This window comes from Megascapheus bottae, chromosome 25, assembly GCF_031878675.1.
Source record: "Megascapheus bottae isolate mThoBot1 chromosome 25, mThoBot2.hap1, whole genome shotgun sequence".
NCBI classification, from domain to species: domain Eukaryota; kingdom Metazoa; phylum Chordata; class Mammalia; order Rodentia; family Geomyidae; genus Megascapheus; species Megascapheus bottae.
The window spans coordinates 18,538,855-18,563,451 of NC_143533.1; the positions used below are offsets into that span (position 1 = coordinate 18,538,855).

A 24,597-nucleotide genomic window follows, 5' to 3' on the forward strand; every position below is an offset into this window, starting at 1 on the left:
GTGTGTCCCTTGAGGGACAAGGGTCCCTTAAGGTAAATGTTGTCTGGAAGAAAGCCTTCTATGTGCAAAGTCCTTGGCAGGAGGCATTCTTGGAGAATCCAGATGTAAAAGGCTTTCTAGCCTTTGGTTATTTACCCACATTCTCTATGACCTTCACACCAGTGGCTCTTGATATTGTGAAAATCTGCCTTCACAGCAAGAAAGAACAGTTGGGGTTTTCAAATTTCCAGATAGGAAAATACTTTGGAGCTTGGTTATGGGGAGGAACTGACATGAGAAAAGAGGTTTAGGACCTGGAAATCTTCTACAGTGTAAGGTGGCCCTGAGTTAAAGTGTCAGATTGTGCAAATGACGTCCTCCCGAAGTACAAGAGAAAGGGGAAGGCAACGGTGGCTGGAATATTTGGAATGAGGCTTCCAAGCAAAATAATGGAAGGAAATGTGAAAGCCCCTTTTGTGAGCAGGACATCTATGAGAGAACATGCCCTGCTTGCCAACCTGCACAGCATGCTGGGATCTGCCCATAGCAGCCCAGGCACCAGTTAAATGTGGCCAGCATATCCACTGCTCCAGAAGCAATATGATTTCATTAGTGAAACTAGGTTCTGCATCCAGCTGCTGCCCGAGAGGTAGTCGCCTGTCAGTAGAATTTTCCTACTTGTGATTCCATTGCTTTGCTACGATTAGCTTAGCATTATTCTGTTTTAAGGGAGGGAGAGATAGGAAAAGGAAGCAAACAAGATGTGAAGGAGAGAGGGAGGAAGGGAGAGAGAGAAAGAAAGCAGGAGAGAGAGAGAGAGAGAGAGAGAGAGAGAGAGAGAGAGAGAGAGAGAGAGAGAGAGGGAGAGAGAGAGGACTAGAAGAATAGGAGGAGTGCTCCTTTATGATTCCCCATTCCCATGTTAGTCTTACTTGTTCTAGGGTACAGAGCATAGATATAGGCTATGGGACAAAATTTTCCCCTTGTACTGAATAACTAGGAGTCTACAAAGTTGTGACTGTTTGAAGTTGAATCAACAGTGCTAATTTAGCCCCTATAGTTAACTAATCTGATGGACCACTGGGCCCTGGGCTCTCTGATCCCTGTCTGGAAGCTGAGGGCACTGACTTTTGAGCCAAGTGTGTCTTACCTGATTAGCCTGAAGTCCTGTCCCCATTTAATCCATGATCTCCAGTGTTTTACTCTAGCTCTCATCTTGAACAAGAAAATGGCCAAAACAACTGCCTCAATCTGAGTTCACATTCTTAAATATAACTGCTGTTTCAAATACAATCTGTACACAGGTTGTACAGATCTTGGACCATCTGACTATGTTTTGTGCCAAACAACACAAGCTAAGTTAAACATGGAGGTGTTTTGCTCTCAATTTGCCCTTTTAAGGTCATAAATAAAGAAGGAAATAGTTATATACTCCAGTTATATAATATAAAAGGAGTTGTTACAAAATGAGTTACTTCGAATTGTTTTCCAAAACATGGTTTTGGTACCTTTTCTACTTCCCCTTATTAAGGGGGAAAACTCTGTACTATTACTTACATAGATCCAATAAAGTCTTTTTTACCAGATTTCTCTAAGTATATATACACAATAATGTAAAATACTCTACATGTTGGAGGAAGACTTTTCTTTGCTAGATTCCAAAGGCTTGTATTGTTACCAGCCAAATGTGGTCATCAAAATCAACTATATTTATTTTCTGTTCTTTTTCTATGGTGTTCCTTCAATTTCTTTAATTATACATCTCTTAATGTTAGGCTCATTATCCTAGAGTTCTCAGACATGTAATGCATTACACACAACCCTGGATCTCTTGGCCATCATTTTCCTTCTTCCTCAAATTCTCTTCTGACTTTTATGATCCTTATTTTAGATTAAAAAGAAAAGATTTCCTTGAAGAAAATTATCAAAGAAGCTTTTAATGGAAAAGTAATAAGCTCAAACAGTTGATTTCTGTCAGTTCTGTTCTTCCATAGGCTATTGGGAATACATACTCTTGAGCTTTTTATCGTTGAGATACTGCATATTATTTTCTATCTTATCCAATGTCAGTGTTATCTAAGGGTAAACAAGTTGTGGCTTGAGATAAAAGACACCTCATTTAAAATAACAACTTCTTCCTGACACAGATATTAATGAGTGTGAAACATCTGGGATCTGCATGAACGGGCGCTGTGTGAACACTGACGGCTCCTACAGGTGTGAATGCTTCCCTGGCCTGGCCGTGGGTCTGGATGGACGCGTGTGTGTGGGTAAGAAATGCCATTCGTGGCTAGTTTATGGTGGAGAAGCATCCTGGGGCAATAAGCAAAAACCCACCAATAACAAATGTGCTCTACCATAGCAGATAGGAAATAATGAATATCTGCAGAGCCAAAAATCCAACAGGCTCTTTTTGCATAAATTGAATTTAAGTTTTGGGAATAGGAAATGTAGCTAAGATAAAGGAAAAGCCAGGAAACCTCCACTTCTCTGCCTCTCCTTTACTTTCTAAATCCATGTGTCCCCAGTCCTCTTTTGTTGATAACGGTCTTTGAAATTGTCCTATATATGCTCACTAGCTCACGGTGAACATTTTACTGGAGAAGTAAATTTCCAAAGGAAGTGCAGAATGCAAAGGCAAATATGGGTAATCCAGAAACATAGGCAGTAATAGCTTTACATGGTTTAATAAGAAGTCTGAAAATTGTTGAGAAATTGGTACAAATTCTATCCAAATAGTTTGAAAGAAAAGTGTTGAACAAACCCCTTGGGTCGGGAGAGGATTGGGTCTAGCTGGAAACTCCTTCCCTGGTGTTAAAGGTAACTTGGCTTAATGGACCTACATCTCCAGATTCTCATAATGAGCCTTTTACAGATTAAACTTCCTTTTTTGGAAAGTACATCTAATTTAGACCTTCAATAATTGTGTGTTTATTTTGGGGTAGCCACATTTCTAATAAAGGTCTTATTTATCAGAGTGGAAGCTTCAGCATTCATTCAACACTTACTGCCTTCTCTATACATAGAAAATGAATGAGATAGAATCCCAGCACATAAGAGTCTCATAGCTTGGTAAGCCATTGTAATCCTTAGAAAACTGCAAGGCTAGTTATTAGTTTTCACTGCTTGCAAGACCAGTGTTTTTGTTTTTGTTTTTAAAATATCATCATCATTATTATTTTATTACGAATCCCAGTTACCGTAGATATTCTTTGTGAGTTAAGAACCGAAATAACAAAGAGCCTAAGGCAGCTTCAACTTTGATCTGGGGGTGGGGGGTTGCGGTTCTTACATATTTAAAACAACAGTGTGACAATGGGTGTGTCTTCCTGTTTAGATACCCACATGCGGAGCACATGTTATGGAGGATACAAGAGAGGCCAGTGTGTCAAACCCCTGTTTGGTGCTGTTACCAAATCTGAATGCTGTTGTGCCAGTACTGAGTATGCCTTTGGGGAACCATGCCAGCCATGTCCGGCCCAGAACTCGGGTAGGTGGTATCACACAGAGGTTGCCAGCTCCCTGAACCCATGTGCAATGTTTGAACATTTAGAAAAGTCACCGAAAAAGGTCACAGAAACTATATTCTGTATCGTCCTTGGGGTCTTGGCTGTGGCTAGCTCATGACTAGTCTATGTGCTTAGTCCTCAGTCACTGGTGATCCGAGATACATTTGTGCCTCTTTTTTTTTTCTTCAGTCCTCCACCTCAGTAGTATTCTTGCTGTGTGGGATGCATGCAGCTTCATGAGTTGGCCTTTTGCAGGAGCTGACTGTTAGAAAAGCAGAACTTTATACAGTATAGAAAGTAAATTATTTTCATGCTACCTGAATATTTCCAACAGTTTCCCAGAAGACCATTTGTGAATTTTGTTCCCATCCCCCATGTTGATTTTGGTGTGCTTTTCTTAAATGGTTTTATTCAACCTTAGGGGAAAAGTATTTTTCTGCAGCCGAGGTGGCATGGCCCAGTGAAAACAGACCTGGGCCATGGCTGTGAGTCTGCTCTCTGGTTTATAAGCAGACAGAGTACTTTTTGGAGATTTATTTGTGCTTTTAGTTTTGGCTCCTTTAAGAATGGGATGACTTATTTACATAATCATAAGATGGAAAAATATGGAAAAAGTATCCTCGGTCTTACAATCTACAAATGAACTGTCCTAGCAAACACAGAAGGACCTGTCCACTGTCAGGAATTTCTGTTTGAAAAACAACAGTAATTTATTGAAATTAAGACAAGAGATTGTCACCCTTGGAGCATAATTTTGAGGAAGATGGACAGTTTGACTTCTAATGTCTTATCCTAAAATAAATATAGGCTTAATATTGGGGGGAAAATGTAGTTTTGATTGGCTGGTTTACATATATGATTCAGTTTATTAATTTCTACCTTAAATGATTTTAATTTTTTAAAGATTTGTTTTCAGTATGATGTTTGAGATTACAGAGTTAGAAATTAAAATGTACCATGAAAATCTAGATATAGTTGAAGGAAAAACTAAAAGAAGTGACAAATGCCAGGGAAAAGAAAAGGTTTAAACATATTAGAGGAAATTAATCTGATCAAAGTACCTTATATATATTAGAGAAATCTCACAGGGGAACAATTAATTAAATAAAAAGCTTTATTTTGGCTGATTACTTTTCCCTGGAAATAGTATACAAGTGGTCATTTTTTCATGTATATATGATCATCAACCAGTTAAATACATGTCTAAAAGTAAAAATAGTTCCATATAACTTTAAACTGTATGTTACAATATCAAAGTTTTATGTGACTTTACTTTCCCAGAGTACTTTTCTAACATTCTAAGTGTACAGACAGATGAGTACTGTGAAAGATACTCATGATGATTGGTGGAGGGGAAAAGCTAAGGCTTGGAAGCCAGGAAATGCTAATTCTATCATTCTTTTTTTGTTTTTGTTTTTGTTTTTGTTTTTGTGAGTAGTGGGGCTTGAACTCAGCCTGGGTGTTGTCCCTGAGCTCTTCAGCTCAAGACTACTGCCCTACCCTTGAGCCAAGCCCCACTTCCTGTTTTTCTAGAGCTTAATTGGAGATAAAAGTCTCAGGTCCTTTTGTGCCCAGGCTGGCTTTGAACCTTGATCCTCAGATCTCAGCCTCCTGAGTAGCCGGGATTCCAGGCGTGAGCTGCCCGGCTAAGACCATCATTCTTTGCTCTAACACCTTCCCTTGGATGATGTGCATCTCCAAAGAATTCTTACAATCCATAAGACAATGATATGGCTTAGAAAAAGAGAACCAGAGAAAACTTAATTTCTTTAAGAAATAAATAACTGCTGGTAGGTGAAAATGCTAAATCCTAGCAATCCATAAGAAGGGTAGCTCTCATTCCAGAAGAATGGGCATTTTGAATGTACTGACAGTACCTACCAGAGTATTTTAGGAAGCTAGATGACAGCCTGCAACTGTGCAACCTCTAACATTAATCGTGTTCTGCACATTACACAACCTGCATGTAGAGTCATTCCTCACTGAGGATTAAAACCAGTTTACATGGTTCACTTGAAGTGTTTCCTTCAACTCTATATTGCTTAACATATCAACTTTACCAAGTTTTTCTGCCTTCAGTGAAGAAGCAAAGGGACAGTGACCAGGCTCTCAGTTCAGGCCCCAGGATGGGGACACACACACACACACACACTTACACTTGAGAACCTGGAGAGTTTGCTGAGAAATGAAAAGATGTCAAGAACACAATTACACTGAAAAAAAAAAAAAACAAAAAAAACTACTATTCCCAATATGGTGGGAGATCGTTTTATTAACAGTTAAGAAACCACATTTTAACAGGCACATTTCACTGTAAGTGTAAAGTGCTCCCAAGTGAACAAAATCAACTTGTAGGAAAAATATCTTTTCCAAAAGTGCTTTCACACAAGGAATCACTCTACCTTGCCTGTACCCTTCAAAGTCAATTTCCTGCATGATGTGGAGCCTTTCAAGTGGGAGCCTTGATGTCAAGATGGCCCCATCAGGAAATGCCTTCTTTTCCTTAGCCACTTTACCTCAGTTTTCACTTTAGAGGCAGCGATGTGTGCAAAGCCAAGGGCAGAACTGACCTGCTCTGCAGACAAGGGAATCATTTACTATCTGTTAATTTATTGCAGCGGAATACCAGGCTCTCTGCAGCAGTGGGCCAGGGATGACGTCAGCAGGCACCGGTAAGGAGTCCTTGCAAAACTTTACTACCTTAAGCATGTGCAGAGGTAGCATGGGGCTTTCCTGTGGATTTCTAGTTGGTCCGTTGACACCACTCTAGCCTGGTCTTTCTCTGGCCACCATCTCTTGATGTCTCTAGGAGTTGGTGAAGTTCCTGTACCAGTCACTGGGGTATGGTGGGCATTGGGATTGCTGGTGATGGGAGAGGGGCTTGTTCACAGAAGGGTCTAGGATCTCTCTTCCAGGGTGATGAAAGAGGAATTGTCAATGATCCAAAATGACTGGGGTTGCTCATTCTGGAAAAGGGGCCCTTGGGCTTTCTTTGAGTTTTCCAATTTAAAATACCAATTCTGGAATCATGGAATGATTGAACTGTTATCTATTTATAATCTGTAAGAGTTCTTAACTGTCAAAAGCTCCAGTCATTACAAGATGACAGGAGAGGTTTTTTTTTTAAATCTTTTTCATTATCCCTTGCAGCTAGTAGATTGGAAAATAATAGATCTTTGTGTGCATGTAAGAAGTAGAACCAGAGAAATATTGGGGCCAAGACAAATGTCAGAGTGAGAATAAGAATAAAGGTAAATACAGATTAGAACAAAGAAAGGGACTTTCTTATTAATATAGCATAATTTTCTTATTAACTGGGAAATTTGATGAGAGTTTTGAGAACAGCATGGACTGGATAAGTCAGTTTGTCAGTTCATTTAGCATGATTAATTTTATCATTATGTATGGATAGGATGGGAAGAAAAGGAAAATAATGAAGTGAGGAAACTTAGAGTAAGTTAGGGAGGGGAGAAACCAGTTGTGCTAGAGACTCGGAGATCAAAAATATCTGAAAAGTGAGGTAGCGAGATTTGAGACAATCCATTCACTAATTGTGACTGCATCCCTGTCCACCACGAAAGCTTCGCCAGGCCTTGTGAGGGGCAGAGATGGGAGAACCCAGCCTTCTGAGGGTGGGGAAGGGAAGCAAAAGCTGTTGAGCAGGCTTTAGATGGATAAGAACAACTTAACACACACAGTGCTCCCTACACCGTACATGTTCACAGAAGAGGGAGAAGTTGGGAGAAAATGAACAAGAGAACTGTTTTAATCTTGAGGATGTTATTGAATCTACGAAAGTTGGAACCATGCACACAACATAATCAGCTTTGTTTTAGGATGTTACAAATGGTGACAGAATGGGAGGCAGGTAAAAGTAGGAACAACTGGAGGTAGGGAGATGAGTGGTAGGGACTTGAACTTTATCGTTGATTCATATTTCTGTCCTGGAAACTGGACCAGGACAAGTCCAAAGTAACTTCTTCAGAAGTACTTTAAATGTCTAGACTAGATGACAGTTTCAGGGACTGGTCGAAGTAAGATTTGACTCAAAATATCTTATAGTAAGAAAGAGTTTCTCTTCCAAGTGAAATGTGTTTTTAAACAATCCATTTGCTGTTTATTCTAGAATGTGATTGATTTTGAACTTTTCGGTTATGTAGATATAAATGAATGTGCATTAGATCCTGATATTTGCCCAAATGGAATTTGCGAAAATCTCCGAGGGACTTACAAATGTATATGCAATTCGGGATATGAAGTGGATATAACTGGGAAAAACTGTGTTGGTAAGAAGTTCCACCTGTTTTTGAAGACATTTCATCCATGATCCATTCCTTTCTGTGTTACTTGGACAAGGAAGCTCTCCACTAGTTCAGAGAACTGAGCCAGAGAATGCTTTAGACTTAGGATGTCAGCACAGCACATGCATGTCTCCATATATAAACATCTCCATAACTGTATCTTGACAGTTTATGATTAGTGATATGACAGAGGCACTCTAAAGAGAAGTTTCTTAGATCTGCAAGTTCTCAGAATAATAGTTACTCTGCTTCATTTTCATGTGGCCCAAAAAGAATCCCTAGTTTTTACTGAGACAAGCAGTTCTGTTCCCAAATACTTATGTGATTCAGTCACAGAAAACACAGCTTTATTTTCAGTAATAGCTACTTTCTGTGAAGTTTAACAAACATCATTTTTATGTTCTCACGATTCTTAATGAAGATGCCAGTCAGTAATTAACTACATCGTTTGGTTGAGAAGACAGTGGTCAACGCAAGCCATTATTTTTCTTCTCCAACCTTCTCTATTTGTCTCTACCAGTATTCTCTAATAGTCTTTAGGTTTCCTGAAATCAGGCTTTCAAAATCAGTATCTAAAACTAATTATTCATGGGAATATGCCAAGAAGTGCCAAAAGTCAATGTAAGATGACACGTTTTTGATTTGGAGATCAAACATATTTTGCATATAGGCAAATAAATATACTTATGTGTAATAAGGTAATATTTTTATAAATTTTAAGATAAACTTGGAGACATTAAATGTATTTGTTCTGAAGCATATCGTATCCACTGAGCACTTGAGGTTACCACTAGCAGTATCTTGGAGGCAATGTATGAAAAATACTGGTGTAAGAAATTGGGCTATTTGGAATGTATAATTTGCAGATATAATGCAGATTAAAATAAACACCAGAGGTCTTCTTTTCATTCTTTCAATACAACATAGTCTCATATAGTCTCCCAAATACCAATGACTTATTGAGTGGTAGACTGTCCTATCTACCATCCAGTATCAAATGACCCTTGTACATTTTGGCCCAGAAGAAGACATTTCCTACCTACATTGTCCTTGGGTATCAAACTTTTGACTTATCATGTCCTTTCTTTGCTACTAAGGACCCATGGGGGAAGTATTAGCATTCCTTATGTTGTTTTGATAGGATTCTGAGCATGTTCTTTCTCAAGAGCATTTTTCCCTATTTTACAAACGTGTTGCAGATTTAAGCTGTATGTACTGGTTTGAACCATGTAATTCCCCAGGACTAATTTTTATGTTAAAGGATATAAAACTTGACATATGATTGTCTAATCAGACTTAGTCACTGTGTAAAACAATTCCTTGTGGATAACTAACTTGTTCCATAGGCTCTAGGATGTAATTTATCTCAAAGGGTTACAAAAAGCTGCAGAATATCTTCATTTCCTGAATTATCTACATAGTTCAGACCTTAAATTTTTTTCATATTATTCATCTGAAAGCAAGGGTTTTTCCTCAGCTCTCTGAATTGCAAGTCTCAATTCTCCATGGCAGTGATAAACACAACAGATTGCTTCATACTTTGTAAATATAACCAGCGATGGTTTAAATTATTTGTGAAGAAAATATTCATTCTGGAACTAACACATATCAAAAATGAATCACATTTTTAATAAATATTTATTAAACTCCTTAAGTCAATAAGATTAGCCTTTATTTTTGACACGATGAAGCAGTTATTCAAAGTAAAGATCAATGATTTCCAGAAAGCCCATGCTTTCTTCCTGCTGAAAGGGAAGTAAATTAGTGACTAGCAGTTTAAAGCTTCATAATTTAGATAATATATAGATAATGGCATCAAGCTAAAACAAGGTAAGACTGGCAAATACAGTGGTATGAGAATTATGCCTCTGTAGTAGAACTAATTATACCCTTATGATTTTAAAGATCAGCCCTAAAAGGACAAAGAAATAAAATCGGATGGTTAGGTTCTTATGTTCATTATCATTGGCTTTCCAGATATTAATGAATGTGTACTGAACAGTCTACTCTGTGACAACGGACAATGTAGAAACACTCCTGGAAGTTTTGTCTGCACTTGCCCCAAAGGATTCATATACAAACCTGACCTAAAAACGTGTGAAGGTAAGCCATATTTCTCTTCTTATACTACACTTCATACTAACCTTTTGGAATGCCATTAAAAGAAAAGAAAACATCAGAGTAAGTTAGCGTTAACTTTGGTTTTAGATAATCATGCCCATTTAGCTGAGATTCTGTGGTTCTAATGGCATCTATACCAACTTTGCATGCCTCTCATGGTATTTATTATTTATTTGCCATTTAAGGACAAAATTTCATCTTTGCCTTCCACTGGTATTTTAATTGCTATGCTAATAGATGAAGAAAAGAGTGTATACAGTCTGTTTGAAGTCCTGCTTTGGGAATCACATGCACATTTGCTCCAGATTTCCTGAGTAAAAAGATCCAAACCAGTGTTGGGTTATATAGTTGAGAAGATGAGCTAACAACTTTGGCTTTCCATTCAGTCTAGAAAAAGCTATTTCGTTCAGCTTTATTATCTAAGAATATGTGATAACAAATGAAGCAAGGATAACAATTGAAACAGTCTCTTCTCCCTATTCCCAAGACTAGCTTCTAGCAGTAACACGGCTTTCTCTTTGTTTCAGACATTGATGAATGCGAATCTAATCCTTGCATTAACGGAGTCTGTAAAAACAGCCCTGGCTCTTTCATTTGTGAATGTTCTCCTGAAAGTACTTTGGATGCAACAAAAACCATCTGCATAGGTATTTATCTTTCTAAGCGTGTTTTTTTCTGTGATTATCAATGATGCTGCCCTCTGAGATTTTACAAAAAAAAATTTAAAGTATGTGGCAACAAAACAATGATCATTCTTCATTTCCTAATGCTCCTGTGATCCTAAAGTACAAGTTTGAATTTTTTGACATAGATTCTGTTAACCATGCATTGAATCCCTGCAGAAACCATCAAGGGCACGTGCTGGCAGACGGTCATTGATGGGCGGTGTGAGATCAACATCAACGGAGCCACCCTGAAGTCCCAGTGCTGCTCTTCCCTTGGTGCTGCCTGGGGGAGCCCTTGCACCATATGCCAAGCTGGTAAGAGAAAAGGGGCTCCGACATTGCATGGATGGGGAGGTCCAGTGCTTTATTGCTTCAAGAGATCAGTGGAGAATCTTAAAAGATTAGACTCTAGTGACCTCAGGAAAGCATATTCTCGAATGGAAAGGAGGGGAAGTGTCATGGACAATAATTGTGTGTGCTTTGGTTAATTCATTCTTTTCTTTCTCCGCCTGGGAATGTGGTTAAATCTGGTTGTTTCCTTGAAGCACCATTTTCTTCTGGCTGCCTTGGCCCTGAGTTTTTGGGTTTTTTTGTTTTTAATTGGTTCAGATTTTCTTCCAGAAAAGCTAATTGATATAAAGAAACCAGTCTTCTTGACTAAACTTCATGAGGGTTTCCGGTGAACTTCTAACTCTGGGGGTGGTGGGGGGAAGTTGAGGTTTGAGAACCTGGCTCCTGGTTTGCTGATTGTGTGTGTGAGTGTATACATTGTGAAATTGTGTGGCGTGAAGACTGCTTGAAGCTCTCCCAGTTCTAAACTGTATCCTTCCCATTTGTTTCCCTGTCATCCCATAATGTGAATCCTGACTTCAGGCAAATAGCAAAAAGGAAATCTGAATTCCATTTTCTGTTTGTCACCATTGCAGAATGTAATTTTGTGTCTATTGAGATACAAGGGGATTGAGCTTTATTCAAGGACATATCTTGTTACTATTCTTCTAACCTCTGTAATCTCTGAAATATTTTATTATGCTCATCCCAAACAACAAAACTTAGTTCATGTTCTAGATCCTCTTTCTTGTGAGATTTCATAACAATAAAGTTTGGATATTGTTACTTAATTTTTCCCTAATTTTTTATTTTTATAGACCCCGTATGTGGTAAAGGATTCTCAAGAATTAAGGGGACACAATGTGAAGGTATTTCTGATTATTTATAAGCCATAATATGTGTGTATGAACAATGCTTGTGCTCCCTTGAATTGGAGAACAGGGTCATGTAACTGCTATGAAGTAGATGAAAAAAACTAATGAGAACTGAGACCAGATGTTAACTTCATAGGCATGTATCATGTTGTAGTCTATGGCCAGTGTCTGTTCACTATGGGCAAAAGTGTTTTCATACAGACCATAGTTGAGGGTGACTGTCCTTTAAAAATACTACCTGTCAGGAAGGTTTTGGCAAGACTACAAAACTTGCATTTTTCTTGGTTTGGCCTGTGTTTGTTTTTGTTTATTTGTTTCATAGTCATGGATAATTTAGAAGGACATAGTCTACTGCCTCTTTTTTGAAGGTCTACTAGATTTTCTCCAGTTTGCTGTGACTTTCTCACAGAGTCCAAGATAGATATAGGTCATGGTGACTAACGCAACCTGACATGACACAGCAGCTGAAATATTTTAAAAACAGCAATTAGTCCCATATGTGGGATGAAATGAAGTTCTTCCCCTCCCCCTGCCCTGTTAAAACAAAGAGGAACAGTACAACCCCCACCCAAGGTCTTGCTTTCCAAATGATGACTGAATCTTTTGGCTTTTTTCTTTGCTCCAGACCCACTGTTAATAACTTATCTGAGCTTAGAAGCATATTTTGCTATGCCCAGTGGCCAGAATAACAGCAACAACAGGAAAAAAACCCTAATTTCCCCCCCCCCCAACATGTAGATTCTACCCATTCCCCATGTAGTTCTCCAAGAAAAGTTTTAGAATTTTTTTTAACACCCCTGGCTTGGAAAAGTCATTGCTTCAAAACAGAGACACAGTGTGTGTATGTGTCTTACCTAATGCTCTCTCCTTTTTGGCATTGGCAAGTATGTATTTCTCTTTGGATTAACTTGATCTTGAGTATTTTTCCAAATTAAGTGCAGAGTACACACTGTGCCCTCCATAAAGCAAACTAGGTATGTCTAAGAGAGGAGGAATGAATGGTGACTGGGGGCACAGGCTCATCTTTTGGCTTTGTAAGTTGAGAAGGGACCATCACAGGGCTTACAGACCAACCCGAGAGCATCACCAGCTTAGAAGTACAATGCATTTGTGTGCAGGACTTCTCAGTATTTCCTCACCCTGGATCAGCCTTCATGTTACTTAACACAATTTTTACTTTATCTTCAAGCTGCTTCTTTTCCAGTTTGTTTTTTTTTTTTTTAAAAATAGGTTTCTCTTTTTGTATGTATTTCCTGGTTTTCTATTATTTGTTTTATTTCCAGACACCTGATTTCTTTCTTTCTTTTTTTTTTTTTTTTGCCAGTCCTGGGCTTGATCTCAGGGCATGAGCACTGTCCTTGGACTTTCTCAAGGCTAGAGCTCTACCACCTGAGCCTCAGCACCACTTCTGGCTTTTTTCTATGTATGTGGTACCAAGGAATCGAACCCAGGCCTTCGTGCATGCTAGGCAAGCACTTTAACCACTAGGCCAAACTCCCGGCCACCAGACACCTGATTTCTTAAAGCTAATTATATGGCCCATAGAAATTTCTCCTGAAATATTCACAGCTATGAGAGCTATTCTTAAGAACCTGCTCTCTGTCTCTAAGCCTCCAAAGTTATCTCCTGAAACTGATGGGGAAGCGCTCATATTTTTATTAGTGGTAGGGAGAGGAGGACCAGTTGTTAGCCAACCGAGAAATAGTACTTATTTAGAGCTGAAACAAGGTAGATATTTGAACTTAACCAGTTCAAAATAATCTTTTCCGTTGTGAGAATGATTAGGAATCTACAACTGGAAAAAGGTAGGATTATCTTAAACAAATGTATTTAACTTCAGGAGCTGGGAGTTTGGCCTAGTGGTAGAGTTCTTGCCTAGCATGCACAAAGACCTGGGTTCAATTCCTCGGTACCACATACACAGAAAAAAAATGTATTAACTTCATGGGATTTTTTTTCTTTTTTCATGGGATTTTTTTTCTTTTTAGATATTGATGAATGCGAAGTGTTTCCAGGAGTATGTAAAAATGGTCTGTGTGTCAACACCAGGGGCTCATTCAAATGTCAGTGTCCCAATGGAATGACTTTGGATGCCACAGGAAGAATCTGCCTTGGTAAATATGAAACTCGTTTCTCCCCCTAATGAGCATTTCTTAACTATTGTTAAGAATTGAGTTAGCCCAAAATAATTGGACATGTGGTTTCAAGTTCAAATGGACTTCATCCCAGACTCCCCCATTCCACCTCTCCAAAAATGAAGTGGTGACTGAACTAACTCAGATATGTTTCCACCATCCACTGCAGCTTGCTCTTCCCTAGAGAGGAGATTCTGAGGCTGCTACAGAATGTAAGGAGAAAGCATCACCAAGGAGCATTGTGGGAGTTCTCAGACTATTTACTCTTCTTGCCATAGAACTATCAGAACCCACCTGAGGTTATCAGGGAACCTTTCACAAGTAGATACCCACCACGTACCCTATTTGTCTCAAGCGAATTGTAGTCCCTATGTAGATAGCAAGTTAGCATGTGTGTTCTACTTTGCCAAGCAGAAGTTGGCCATTTGAGGCAGTGAAAGGGAATAGCTGGGCTCATCCCCTCCCCTCTCCTCTGGCAGATATCCGCCTGGAAACCTGTTTCCTGAGGTATGATGATGAGGAGTGTACGCTCCCCATTGTGGGCCGCCATCGCATGGATGCCTGCTGCTGCTCCGTGGGAGCCGCCTGGGGGACTGAGGAATGTGAGGAGTGTCCTGTTAGAAACACCCCGGAGTATGAGGAGCTCTGTCCCAGAGGACCTGGCTTTGCCACAAAAGACATCACAAATGGAAAACCCTTCTTCAAAGGTACAGTGTTTTCAGTGCTTGACTGGTTGGCTTTTTAGATCACTGTACTGACTCATTATGAGCCCATAGTTCTTAACAAAGGAATGCCACTGAATACCATCAGCATAGACATCCCTCATTCTTGACTTTCTGAATTCTATAATAGCCAACTGTCCAGTCTATGCTAGACTCCCTCTCTCCTATCACACACACACACCTCACAATCCTAGCTACTAAGGAGGTTGAGATCTGGGGATCTCAAAGCCATCCCCAGCACAAAGCCAGCTCTGGTACTCTTATCTCCAATAACCAGCAGAAAACATGAAGTGACGCTATGGCTCAAAGTGGTAAAGCGCTAGCCTTGAGCTGAAGAGCCAAGGGACCACGCCCAGGTCCAGAGTTCTAGCCCCACGACCAACAAAACAAAAACAAAACCAGACCTTATGTCTGTCCATTTGATGCATTCCCATCCCAATCACCCATCGGCACATACACCAAGGGAGCATGAGTAGCTTAAAGTTGGTGCAGTAAACCTTATTTCTGTGGCAAATCCACTCCAGTGACTTAGGACATTTCAACTGTTACTTTAGTTTTTCCTACCGTCAAGTGAAATCCGTATCAAAAATGAGAAGTTATAGATTTAATCTAATTCCAAAATCAATTTAGCTTTGCATGCATAAGGAAACAAAGCTTATCTACTTGAGCGAGCATATAGAAGAAAAAGGATTATCTTAGTGGTGGTTGCTTAGTTTTGGTTGTCTAGTTTTGTCTGCTGTCTCTCATGATAGACTGAATCTCTGGACTGAGTTATTGAATACTTCAACTCAGAAAAATGGGGAATAAGTATATAAATACACTTAATTATCTTTTTGGAGAGAAGTACAGGTATCTCTTTCCCCTTACCCCCTATCATCTTTCTTTTTACTCCTCCTCTTCTTTTCTCTCCTTTCTCTCTTCCCCTCTTCTGCTACCATAGAGAAGTTGAAAACAGGAGATGATTATAGTTATGCTTCCTAAATCATCACACATTCCTTGGAATGTCTCTTTCAAGTCAGGACACTCCAATCTTCTGAGTTTAAAACATCACGTACCTCCTAATTCGTAACACACAAACATTTGTTTTCTTTTTCTTGAAGATATCAATGAGTGCAAGATGATACCTAGCCTCTGTACCCACGGCAAGTGCAGAAACACCATTGGCAGCTTTAAGTGCAGGTGTGACAGTGGCTTTGCTCTTGATTCTGAAGAAAGGAACTGCACAGGTCAGTGAACAGGCCTCCAGGAGCAAGAAGAGGGGCAGCCTTTCAATCCCTTTCTCTTCCCTACATAGCCACTCACTTGCTGCTGCTCCTACTTTCAATGTAGACATTGACGAGTGCCGCATATCTCCGGACCTGTGTGGCCGAGGCCAGTGTGTGAACACCCCTGGGGACTTCGAATGCAAGTGTGATGAAGGCTATGAAAGTGGATTTATGATGATGAAGAACTGCATGGGTGAGTTTTGTAGCCCTTTAGTCTGCAGAGGAAGAAAAGGATTCCAGAAGGTTCTGTGTCAGATAGCATATGTCCCAGGTTCTTTCTGCTACCTACCACACTTGTATCCCGACCACTGAGCCAGTCTGGGCAGAAAGAAACTGATGTGGGGAATGGACAGGGAGTTGGTGTTGCACAATTGTGGGTGACCTGGACCATTAGCTGTGAGTGTGACACCTGTCTGTAGTGAATTGAGTGCAATTTAGATATGAACTGTGATAAGGGTCCCATTTCAGCCATCGGGGTGGGAAGAAAGGCCGAGTTGATCTGCATTGTAGCCTTACTCTGGTTCGATAGGGAGCTTTAGAGTGTGAATTGCACCAGAGAGTTGCCTCGTGTTGAGACAAGGTCAGGGTATTATGCTTTCATTGCCAGTTCAGTCAGTGATTGGTCCTAGATGGCTACGTCTTGGGAGAGAGGAGCAAATGGTTAGCAATGACGAGTCCCAGCACTGATGAACAGTGAAAAGAACGACTTGCTTAGGTAGAACAGGACATCACCAACTTCTTCAACTTTACTTATTTCCATTGCAGATATTGATGAATGTCAGAGAGATCCTCTCCTGTGCCGAGGAGGTGCCTGCATAAACACAGAAGGCAGTTACCGCTGTGAATGTCCACCTGGTCACCAGCTGTCCCCAAACATCTCTGCATGTATTGGTAAGAAGAAAGATTTTTCAGATCACTTTTTTTGAAGTCAGAGAAGTATCTCTGCCTGGGTCAGAGCTTGTTTGAACCAGAGGTGCTGTGGTGGTAAGGTTAAGCTGGGGAGAGCCTGGAGGAAGTAGAAGGGGGAAAGAGCAGGCGATAAATATGATCCAGGTGCTGTCATCTCTATGTGTGAAAATAATGATTAATGAATTTGAGAAGAAGCCCATGTTTACATGCTTATTCTTCTTGGTTTCTGAACAGACATCAACGAGTGTGAGCTGAGCGCAAACCTCTGCCCCAATGGTCGCTGTGTGAACCTTATAGGGAAATATCAGTGCGCCTGTAATCCTGGATATCATTCTACCCCCGACAGGCTCTTCTGTGTTGGTGAGCTCTAAACTTCCCTTTTCTCTTATAAAACTCTCAAGCAATGCAGTCTGGGGTCTGTTTTCTTCACTACTTTGCCTTCATGTTCCTTGCCCCCCCCCCCAAAGTTTTTCTCATAGTAGATCACAATATTTAGCTCTTACCCAGTTTATTTGGTTTAAAGAACCAGTTGAGTGAAAGGTATGGGATGTTTTAACTACAGTGAGTATCATTTGATGTGTGTTGTTTGGAAAGAACACAAGCCTATGCATTGTTTATGGGCGTGCATGCTAAGGCAAAGCAGCCAGTGATAAGGAGCCCTGAGATAAACTAAACATAATGAGTGCTGTGGAAAAGAGGAACATGGGTGAGATATCCGCCCTTAGGTGGCACAGATCAGCTAAAAACTTCAAAAGAAAACTATGTGGGAAAAGTCAATAGAATGTTCATAGCTTGCATTGAAGTAGAGGTTATGTATGACCCTCCATAAAAATGAATTTGTTTGAGAACAATTCTGCTTCCTAGTGGTCTTCTGTATAATTATGCTGCAAAGCATGGCTCACATGCCCTACATGAAATAGAAATCTTATAGAGACTGCCAGTTTTTGCCTTGTTTTGAGTATACACCACATACAACAGACAAATCTCACATGGTCTTCTCCCAAACTACACATCAGCACATATTCTCTGAAATAGGAAAACCCAGAACTTTTCAACTCAGGTTCTTAAAAAAAAATAAAGACTGGAATCTCAGCCAATCAAACTGAAAATTTTAAACTATAGCTGAATCAGTGACCAAGAGAATTGCCGTAGTCCTATACAGAGAACATTATCTCAGTCGTTTTGTGCTATGGTAACAGAACCTTTTAGTCTGGATAATTAGAAATTCATGGGACATACAGTTCTAAAGTCTAGAAAGTCCAGTATCAAAGTATTATGTAAGGACCTTCTTTCTATATCTGACCATGGCAGAAACAAGAGAGTGGGAAAAGAACAGAAGGTGAACAGATTCATCCTTTTGCATTGGCCCCAATACCACCAGTGAGGGAGCCTTTAGGGGATAATCATGTTATTAGGGTCCTACTTCTTAATACTTCTATCATGATAATTAAATTCCAGCCTAACTTTTGTAAGAGACAAGCACTGAGATCATGCTACAAGGTGATACTGTTTTCATTTTTTTTCTCAGACATTGATGAATGTAGCATAATGAATGGTGGCTGTGAAACCTTCTGTACCAATTCTGAAGGAAGTTATGAGTGCAGCTGTCAGCCCGGATTTGCGCTGATGCCTGACCAGAGATCATGCACGGGTAAGTACATTAAGCCTCTCACTGAAAGCTTTCAAGTAAGTGATTCAGGAGCTGGGATTTGGACTCAGTGTTGGGTTCAAATCCTTGTTTGTTATTTTAGATGTATGTCTTTGATCAAGATATTTAAAATCAGTTGTTTTTAGCTATTAGATGGGGTTCAGATGTTATGGAAGAGCATTATAAAACTTAGACTAGTGCTGGGCACATAATAAATTGAGTAGATCTCATGTTGTTACTGTATCTGACATTTTTACCAGGTATATTATACATACATTTATTTGTTTATTTGAAATAAGGAAGGAAAGGGGGAAAGCAGATGATTGGAAGGGGGATGGGGGAGGGAAACGGGGACAAAAATATGAAAGGTATCAACGTGTGAAAAGTAATGCATCTACTACCTGACAAATGTAACTGTAACCCATTTATACATTATCTCACCAATAAAATAAAAAATAAAAGAAAATACATTTTTTTCCATTGGTCAGAGTTTGAGAGAGGTTGACCTTTATACCTAATTCACTGCTATTCTGGTATGATCCACGGACTGCAACAACAGCATTGCTTGAGGTCATGGTAGAAATGCAAGTTCCTTTTGTTCCCTCAGTGTGTTCGTGTATGTTATTTTATTTTTATCACCGTCAAATACTACTACAAAGGAGTTAACCATTCAACAAATCAATTTATGAACACAGTGCTATTGGTTGATATCATCTCTTTCATCATTCTTCCAAAGTGCAATTTTTTTTTTGTGGTGGGTCATGGGGCTTGAACTCTGCCTGGGTACTGTCCCTGAGTGATTCAGCTCAAGGCTACTGCCCTACCCTTGAGCCAAGTCCTACTTCCCATTTTCTAGGGGGTCATTGGAGATAAGAGTCTCAGGTCCTTTTGTGCCCAGGATGGCTTTTGATCCTCACATCTCAGCCTCCTGAGTAGCTAGGATTACAGGTGTGAGTCACCATGCCCAGCCAAAATGCAGATTTTTAAAATTTGAATTAAAAAATTATCATAAAGGTGATGTGCAGAGGTTACAGTTACTTAAGTAAAGTAACATTTGTTTTTGAACAGTACTGCCCCGTCCTCATTTTCTCCTGTCTCTTTCCCCACCCACTTCCTGAATGAAAATTCTTAAGAAGAGAATTTGTACTTAGGAGCCACAATTACTTTATTTGACTTAGAAAACTCTCCCGAACAAATTACACATGTGACTTTGACTAGAAAAAAGTAAATATTAAAAACAAAGATTTTTAAATCAAAGTATATCTAAGGAGATACACAAAATTTGAAGCAGATTTTACCTTAAAATATCAGTAAATGGAAGCTAATAGACATTAGGCATTTATGATTTGACAATGATAAAAATAATACTCATTTTGACTGATAAATTCATGTGACTTAAAATTTCTATTTAGAGGATAGACTTTTTTGAGGAGCCTGGAGATGCCCTTAAACAGCATCTTATGAAGCTTAAAAATAATTCTTTTTCACCCAGGATGACTGAGTAGGATAATTGTATAAAGCTTCAGTTGGAGGTGAGAATTATAATCTTGTGCCAGTAGATTGAGTTTGTTTACTTGAGTCACCTAATGTTTTCTCCCTGAATAATGGATCCACGTGTGGTCATTGTTTTTATTCTTTGTAGACATTGATGAATGTGAAGATAATCCCAATATCTGTGATGGAGGCCAGTGCACAAACATACCTGGAGAGTACCGGTGTTTGTGCTTTGATGGGTTCATGGCATCTGAAGACATGAAGACTTGTGTAGGTAAGGAAAGAGGACAGTTTTCTCACTTGTCTGCTTTGTCACAGCATTATAAAATTACCAAAAGGATAGTATGATTTGTGGGTAAATGGCTCTCATAGGAAAAGAAGGCTATTTAGGATCATAAAATTTGTATTTTAAATATCTTGTGCTTCCACAGATCAGGTGAAAGCTTGCTTATATGATTTACTCAGATTACATGAGTCCTGTGCAGTGGGGAAAGCCAATAATGAACCTAAATCTGATAATCCTTTTTTCTTCTGAAAGTATGTAAACATAATTCAGAAGTGGAGTTGTGGCCCAAGTGGTGGAGCACTAGCCATAAGTAAAAAGAAGCTTAGGAACAGAGCCCAGACCCTGAATTTAAGCTCTGGGACCAACACCCACATGCACACAAAATTTGAGTTTGTTTTTTCTTTTAAATCCCAAAATGTGTTTAACTTTTTCTAATTAATTTGCCATAACTATTTCTCAGGGAAATAGAACTCAGTTGTATCAGAGAGTTGGGTGTATGAACAGCATCTCTTTGTTTCAGATGTCAATGAATGTGACCTGAATCCAAACATCTGCCTCAGTGGAACCTGTGAAAACACTAAAGGCTCCTTCATCTGCCACTGTGACATGGGCTATTCAGGCAAAAAAGGAAAGACAGGCTGCACAGGTATGTAGGTTTTTTTCATATTGAACAATCAAATGTCAAAAGACTATTGACATTTAAGTTGTATTATAAAGCATATTATATACTTTTCATAAATGTAGCTCCTGTACATTTAGAATTTGTCATACTTTATATTTGAATACAAGTAACAAGCCTTAATATATGATACTGTTTGTGAACATTTTGCTTGTTTAAAGGTTTTTGTGTGTTTTTTTTGCCAGTCCTGGGACTTGAACTCAAGGCCTGAGCAGCATCCTTGGGCTTTCTGTAGGCTAGAGCTCTACCACTTGAACCACAGCATCACTTCAGGCTTTTTCTATGTATGTGGTACGGAGGAATAGAAACTGGGTCTTCATGCATGCTAGGCAAGCATTCTACCACTAGGCCAAACTTATGACCCCTTGTTTAAAGTTTTATACATGAAATTACCCTTCTGAGATAGATATCTTACTATTCATATATCAGCTATCTCCAGGTCCTAGAATAAGTGTGCTTTTGAGCTGGGTGCGGTGGCTCACGCCTGTAATTCTAGCTACTGAGGAGGCTAAGATCTGAGGATCAAGGTTCAAAGCCAGCCAGGGCACAAAAGGACCTGAGAGTCTTATCTCCAATTAACTTCTAGAAAATGGGAAGTGGGGCTTGGCTTGAGGATAGGGAGGTAGCCTTGAGTTGAAGAGACCAGTGAAGAGCCCAGGGACAGCACCCAGGCCCAGGGGTAGGATGGTAGCCTTGAGCTGAAGAGCTCAGGGACAGTGCCCAGGCCAAGTTCAAGCCCTATGACCCACAAAAAAAAAAAAAAGAGTGCTTTTGGTGTGTTTGCTTTTACCCACATAGGTATTTATTCATGGGACTTAGCAAGTCCTATTAAGTGATAATTGAATCATTTACAATTTTGTTCACCTAATACCAATAGTGCCTGAGAAAAATTTTTCCCAATATGTATATAAAAAAGCTATTCTTTTAATTGCCAAATGGATGAAGGCGTGCTGTGACAATGACATTATTTTATTAGTGTCTAGTTGGTACTTTCAAACATAAAGTCATGATGCTATAAGTGCATGGAGTAACATAATATGGTTTTACTGGCTTATTTTAATGTAACACATAATGACATAAATATAATTTAAAGCAAAATAGAGCTCATGATAAGCTTGAATTAGATTTTTGAGTTTTTTAAAATATAAATAGAAGGCTTTAATCCAAAAACCAATTTAGAACTGGCAAAGCATAGTGGCACATAACTAACATGAAAATATTTGCTATGCTTTTTTTGCTTTTTTTTTGTGCTTGAACTCAGGGCCTAGATGTTCTCCCTGAGCTTTTAATTTGCTCAAGGCTAGTGCTCTACCATTTAAGCCACAGCTCTACTTCTGGCAACTTTTGGTAGTTAAATAGAGACAGGAATCTTACTGGCTTTCCTGCCCAGTCTGGCTTTGAACTGCAGCCCACAGATCTCAGCCTCCTGAGTAGCTAGGATTACAGGCATGAGCCACCAGAGCCCAGCTTCTCCTCTTACTTATGTCAAGAAAGCATCAGAATAAATTCATACTTCTGCAACCTAGTCATCTGCCAAGTGTCAGGTTACCAATAAAAAGGATAATGGCAGTAACATCACTGCTGGTTCAGAAAGGTCAAATTCTGGCCAAACCATGGAAAAAGGCATAAAGCTGGAATGATTTTACATTTGCTCTATTATTCACACAAAGCCTGGCTGGTCGTCCAGATCAATGGCACGGTATATAAGCTCTGGGTGTTTGGGGTTTTTTTTTTCCATATAGTTTCTTAGCTACAAATGATTATGACATTCAAGGTTTATGTTTAGCTTCCAGGTTAAATAAGTGACGTGGTAAGGGGTGTGGAAGTAATAGAGAAGGCAGCATAGGCCTCTACTGTGACTCACTTAGTGAAGAGCAATGCCATACCTGGCTATGCTAAGCTCAATAAAAGTCAATACAGTGAAGCTAATGAAAGTTAATTTCATAGAGAGTCCTCATTGCCTACAATAAAGGATCTCTAGCACTCCATATTCTAGCCCACTGGAATATGCACCGTATCCAGTTATTTTCAGTGTAAGAGAAAGCTTAAATTTTCATGCCGTGTTTTAGATAAATGAGATATAATGTATATAACAACACTGACACCGGATCAGTCAATAAATCAGAACAATTGCTTTCTTATTAAAGGAGACATACATTGTATTTAGAGCTCAATTTAAAGGCATAACATCTAATCTATCGAAAATTCTCTATGACTCTTTACCAATACATCTTAAAATCAATCTAAAGGAAGATATTTCCACTCTCTACATGGGAAAGGCTTGTTTTTTTTTAATCATTGGATCTGCAGACTCTGGTGACGAGTGCTACATGTCAGATGACATCTGTTTCACAGCAACTTTTAGTTGAGTGTGAGCCATGAAGAGAAGAAATACCCCATCCTTTCTGCAGGACTGGTATCTTGCCCATTCCTTTAAATTGCTGCCTAAAGTAATTTTTCAATTGGATCATACCTCACAGCACTCGTAGAAGAAGCCTTAGCTTTCATGGACCGTTTAGGGTCAGAGTAGCAGAGATTCAGTATTCTCATCTGAGCAGTGGACTCCTGAATGTCATTCCTAATTCTTCCATCCATGGCCATGACCCAGTACCACTGTGTTCTCAGTTACTCAATGGTTTTCCTGAGAAGGTGTCACCAGAGTGACCTGTAGGAGGTGAGTCTGCCTTAGAGAAGAGAGAGAGAGATTTTAAGTCCTGTTTTGTTATGGCCACCAACCACATAATGTTGGATTGGAAATGACTTTTATAAACAGAAATTGGCAGGAAGTTTGATACATTTTTAAAACAACTTTTAAAAAGCCGTGGGCCAAAAATATTTTTGCAGTCTCATGTAGCAAGGGTTCTCTTAGCCTGCTTTTGATTTAAAATTGGTGTCATTGGTAATTTAGAGTACCGTCAGGTTACCTTGGTGACTGGCATGATAAAGACAAGTGTTTATAATGTCCCAGGCAACTAATGTAAATAGAGATATGTATCCTGCCTAATTGGATGAGCAAGCCACACAACAACAGAAAAAAAAAGCCACAGGGGCAGGGAGTTTGGCGTGGTGGTAGAGTACTTGCCTATTTATGCACAAAGACCAGGGCTCAATTCCTTGGTACCACACACATAGAAAAAAGCTGGAAGTGGTGCTGAAGCTCAAGTGGTAGAGCTCTAGCCTTGAGAAAGTCCAAGGACAGTGCTCAGGCCCTGAGCTCAAGCCTAGGACTAGGGGGGGAAAAAGCCACAGGAATACACATTGGAACTGTGTTGTGTGGGAAAAATATACAGAATACAGATACATAGATATACATCGATTGATTTTTTTCAAATGAATATTCTGGAAAGGAATGCAAAAGCATGTACGCTATTTCATAAGGAAGGACTTTGTTTGATGAGAAAAAAAAAACAAAACAAAACAAAACAAAAAGCCCTCTGGGCTCCATGACAGCTTGGTCTAAATATTTCAGCTCCTTGTCATTACTGATTGTTTCCAGTTTAACAAATAAACTTTTTTTTCTGCCAATCACTTCAATGTTCAGAATCCACTTATTGCCTTACATTCCCAGCCCACACAGATACTAAGGGGTTCTTTTTTTTTTTTTCCTATTTATGTTTCATCCAAATTGTGGGTATTGCTGAGAGGAATGTTTGATTTAATGGAGAGAGAATGTGCCTTT

At 39.4% G+C, this 24,597-nt stretch overlaps 1 protein-coding gene across 1 annotated transcript in view; it reads left to right on the top strand.

Moving 5' to 3' along the window:
- Positions 1 to 24,597, top strand: part of Fbn1 (fibrillin 1) — a 206,242-nt gene that overhangs the window by 121,092 nt on the left and 60,553 nt on the right. The window contains exons 15-31 of the mRNA XM_090358457.1: positions 2,127 to 2,249; positions 3,317 to 3,469; positions 6,107 to 6,160; positions 7,649 to 7,774; positions 9,767 to 9,892; positions 10,438 to 10,557; positions 10,753 to 10,890; positions 11,724 to 11,774; positions 13,769 to 13,894; positions 14,395 to 14,622; positions 15,738 to 15,863; positions 15,967 to 16,095; positions 16,668 to 16,793; positions 17,046 to 17,171; positions 18,340 to 18,462; positions 20,102 to 20,227; positions 20,760 to 20,885. Coding sequence (XP_090214583.1) covers positions 2,127 to 2,249; positions 3,317 to 3,469; positions 6,107 to 6,160; positions 7,649 to 7,774; positions 9,767 to 9,892; positions 10,438 to 10,557; positions 10,753 to 10,890; positions 11,724 to 11,774; positions 13,769 to 13,894; positions 14,395 to 14,622; positions 15,738 to 15,863; positions 15,967 to 16,095; positions 16,668 to 16,793; positions 17,046 to 17,171; positions 18,340 to 18,462; positions 20,102 to 20,227; positions 20,760 to 20,885 — 2,127 coding nt within the window. The remainder of the gene's footprint in view (positions 1 to 2,126; positions 2,250 to 3,316; positions 3,470 to 6,106; positions 6,161 to 7,648; positions 7,775 to 9,766; positions 9,893 to 10,437; positions 10,558 to 10,752; positions 10,891 to 11,723; positions 11,775 to 13,768; positions 13,895 to 14,394; positions 14,623 to 15,737; positions 15,864 to 15,966; positions 16,096 to 16,667; positions 16,794 to 17,045; positions 17,172 to 18,339; positions 18,463 to 20,101; positions 20,228 to 20,759; positions 20,886 to 24,597) is intronic.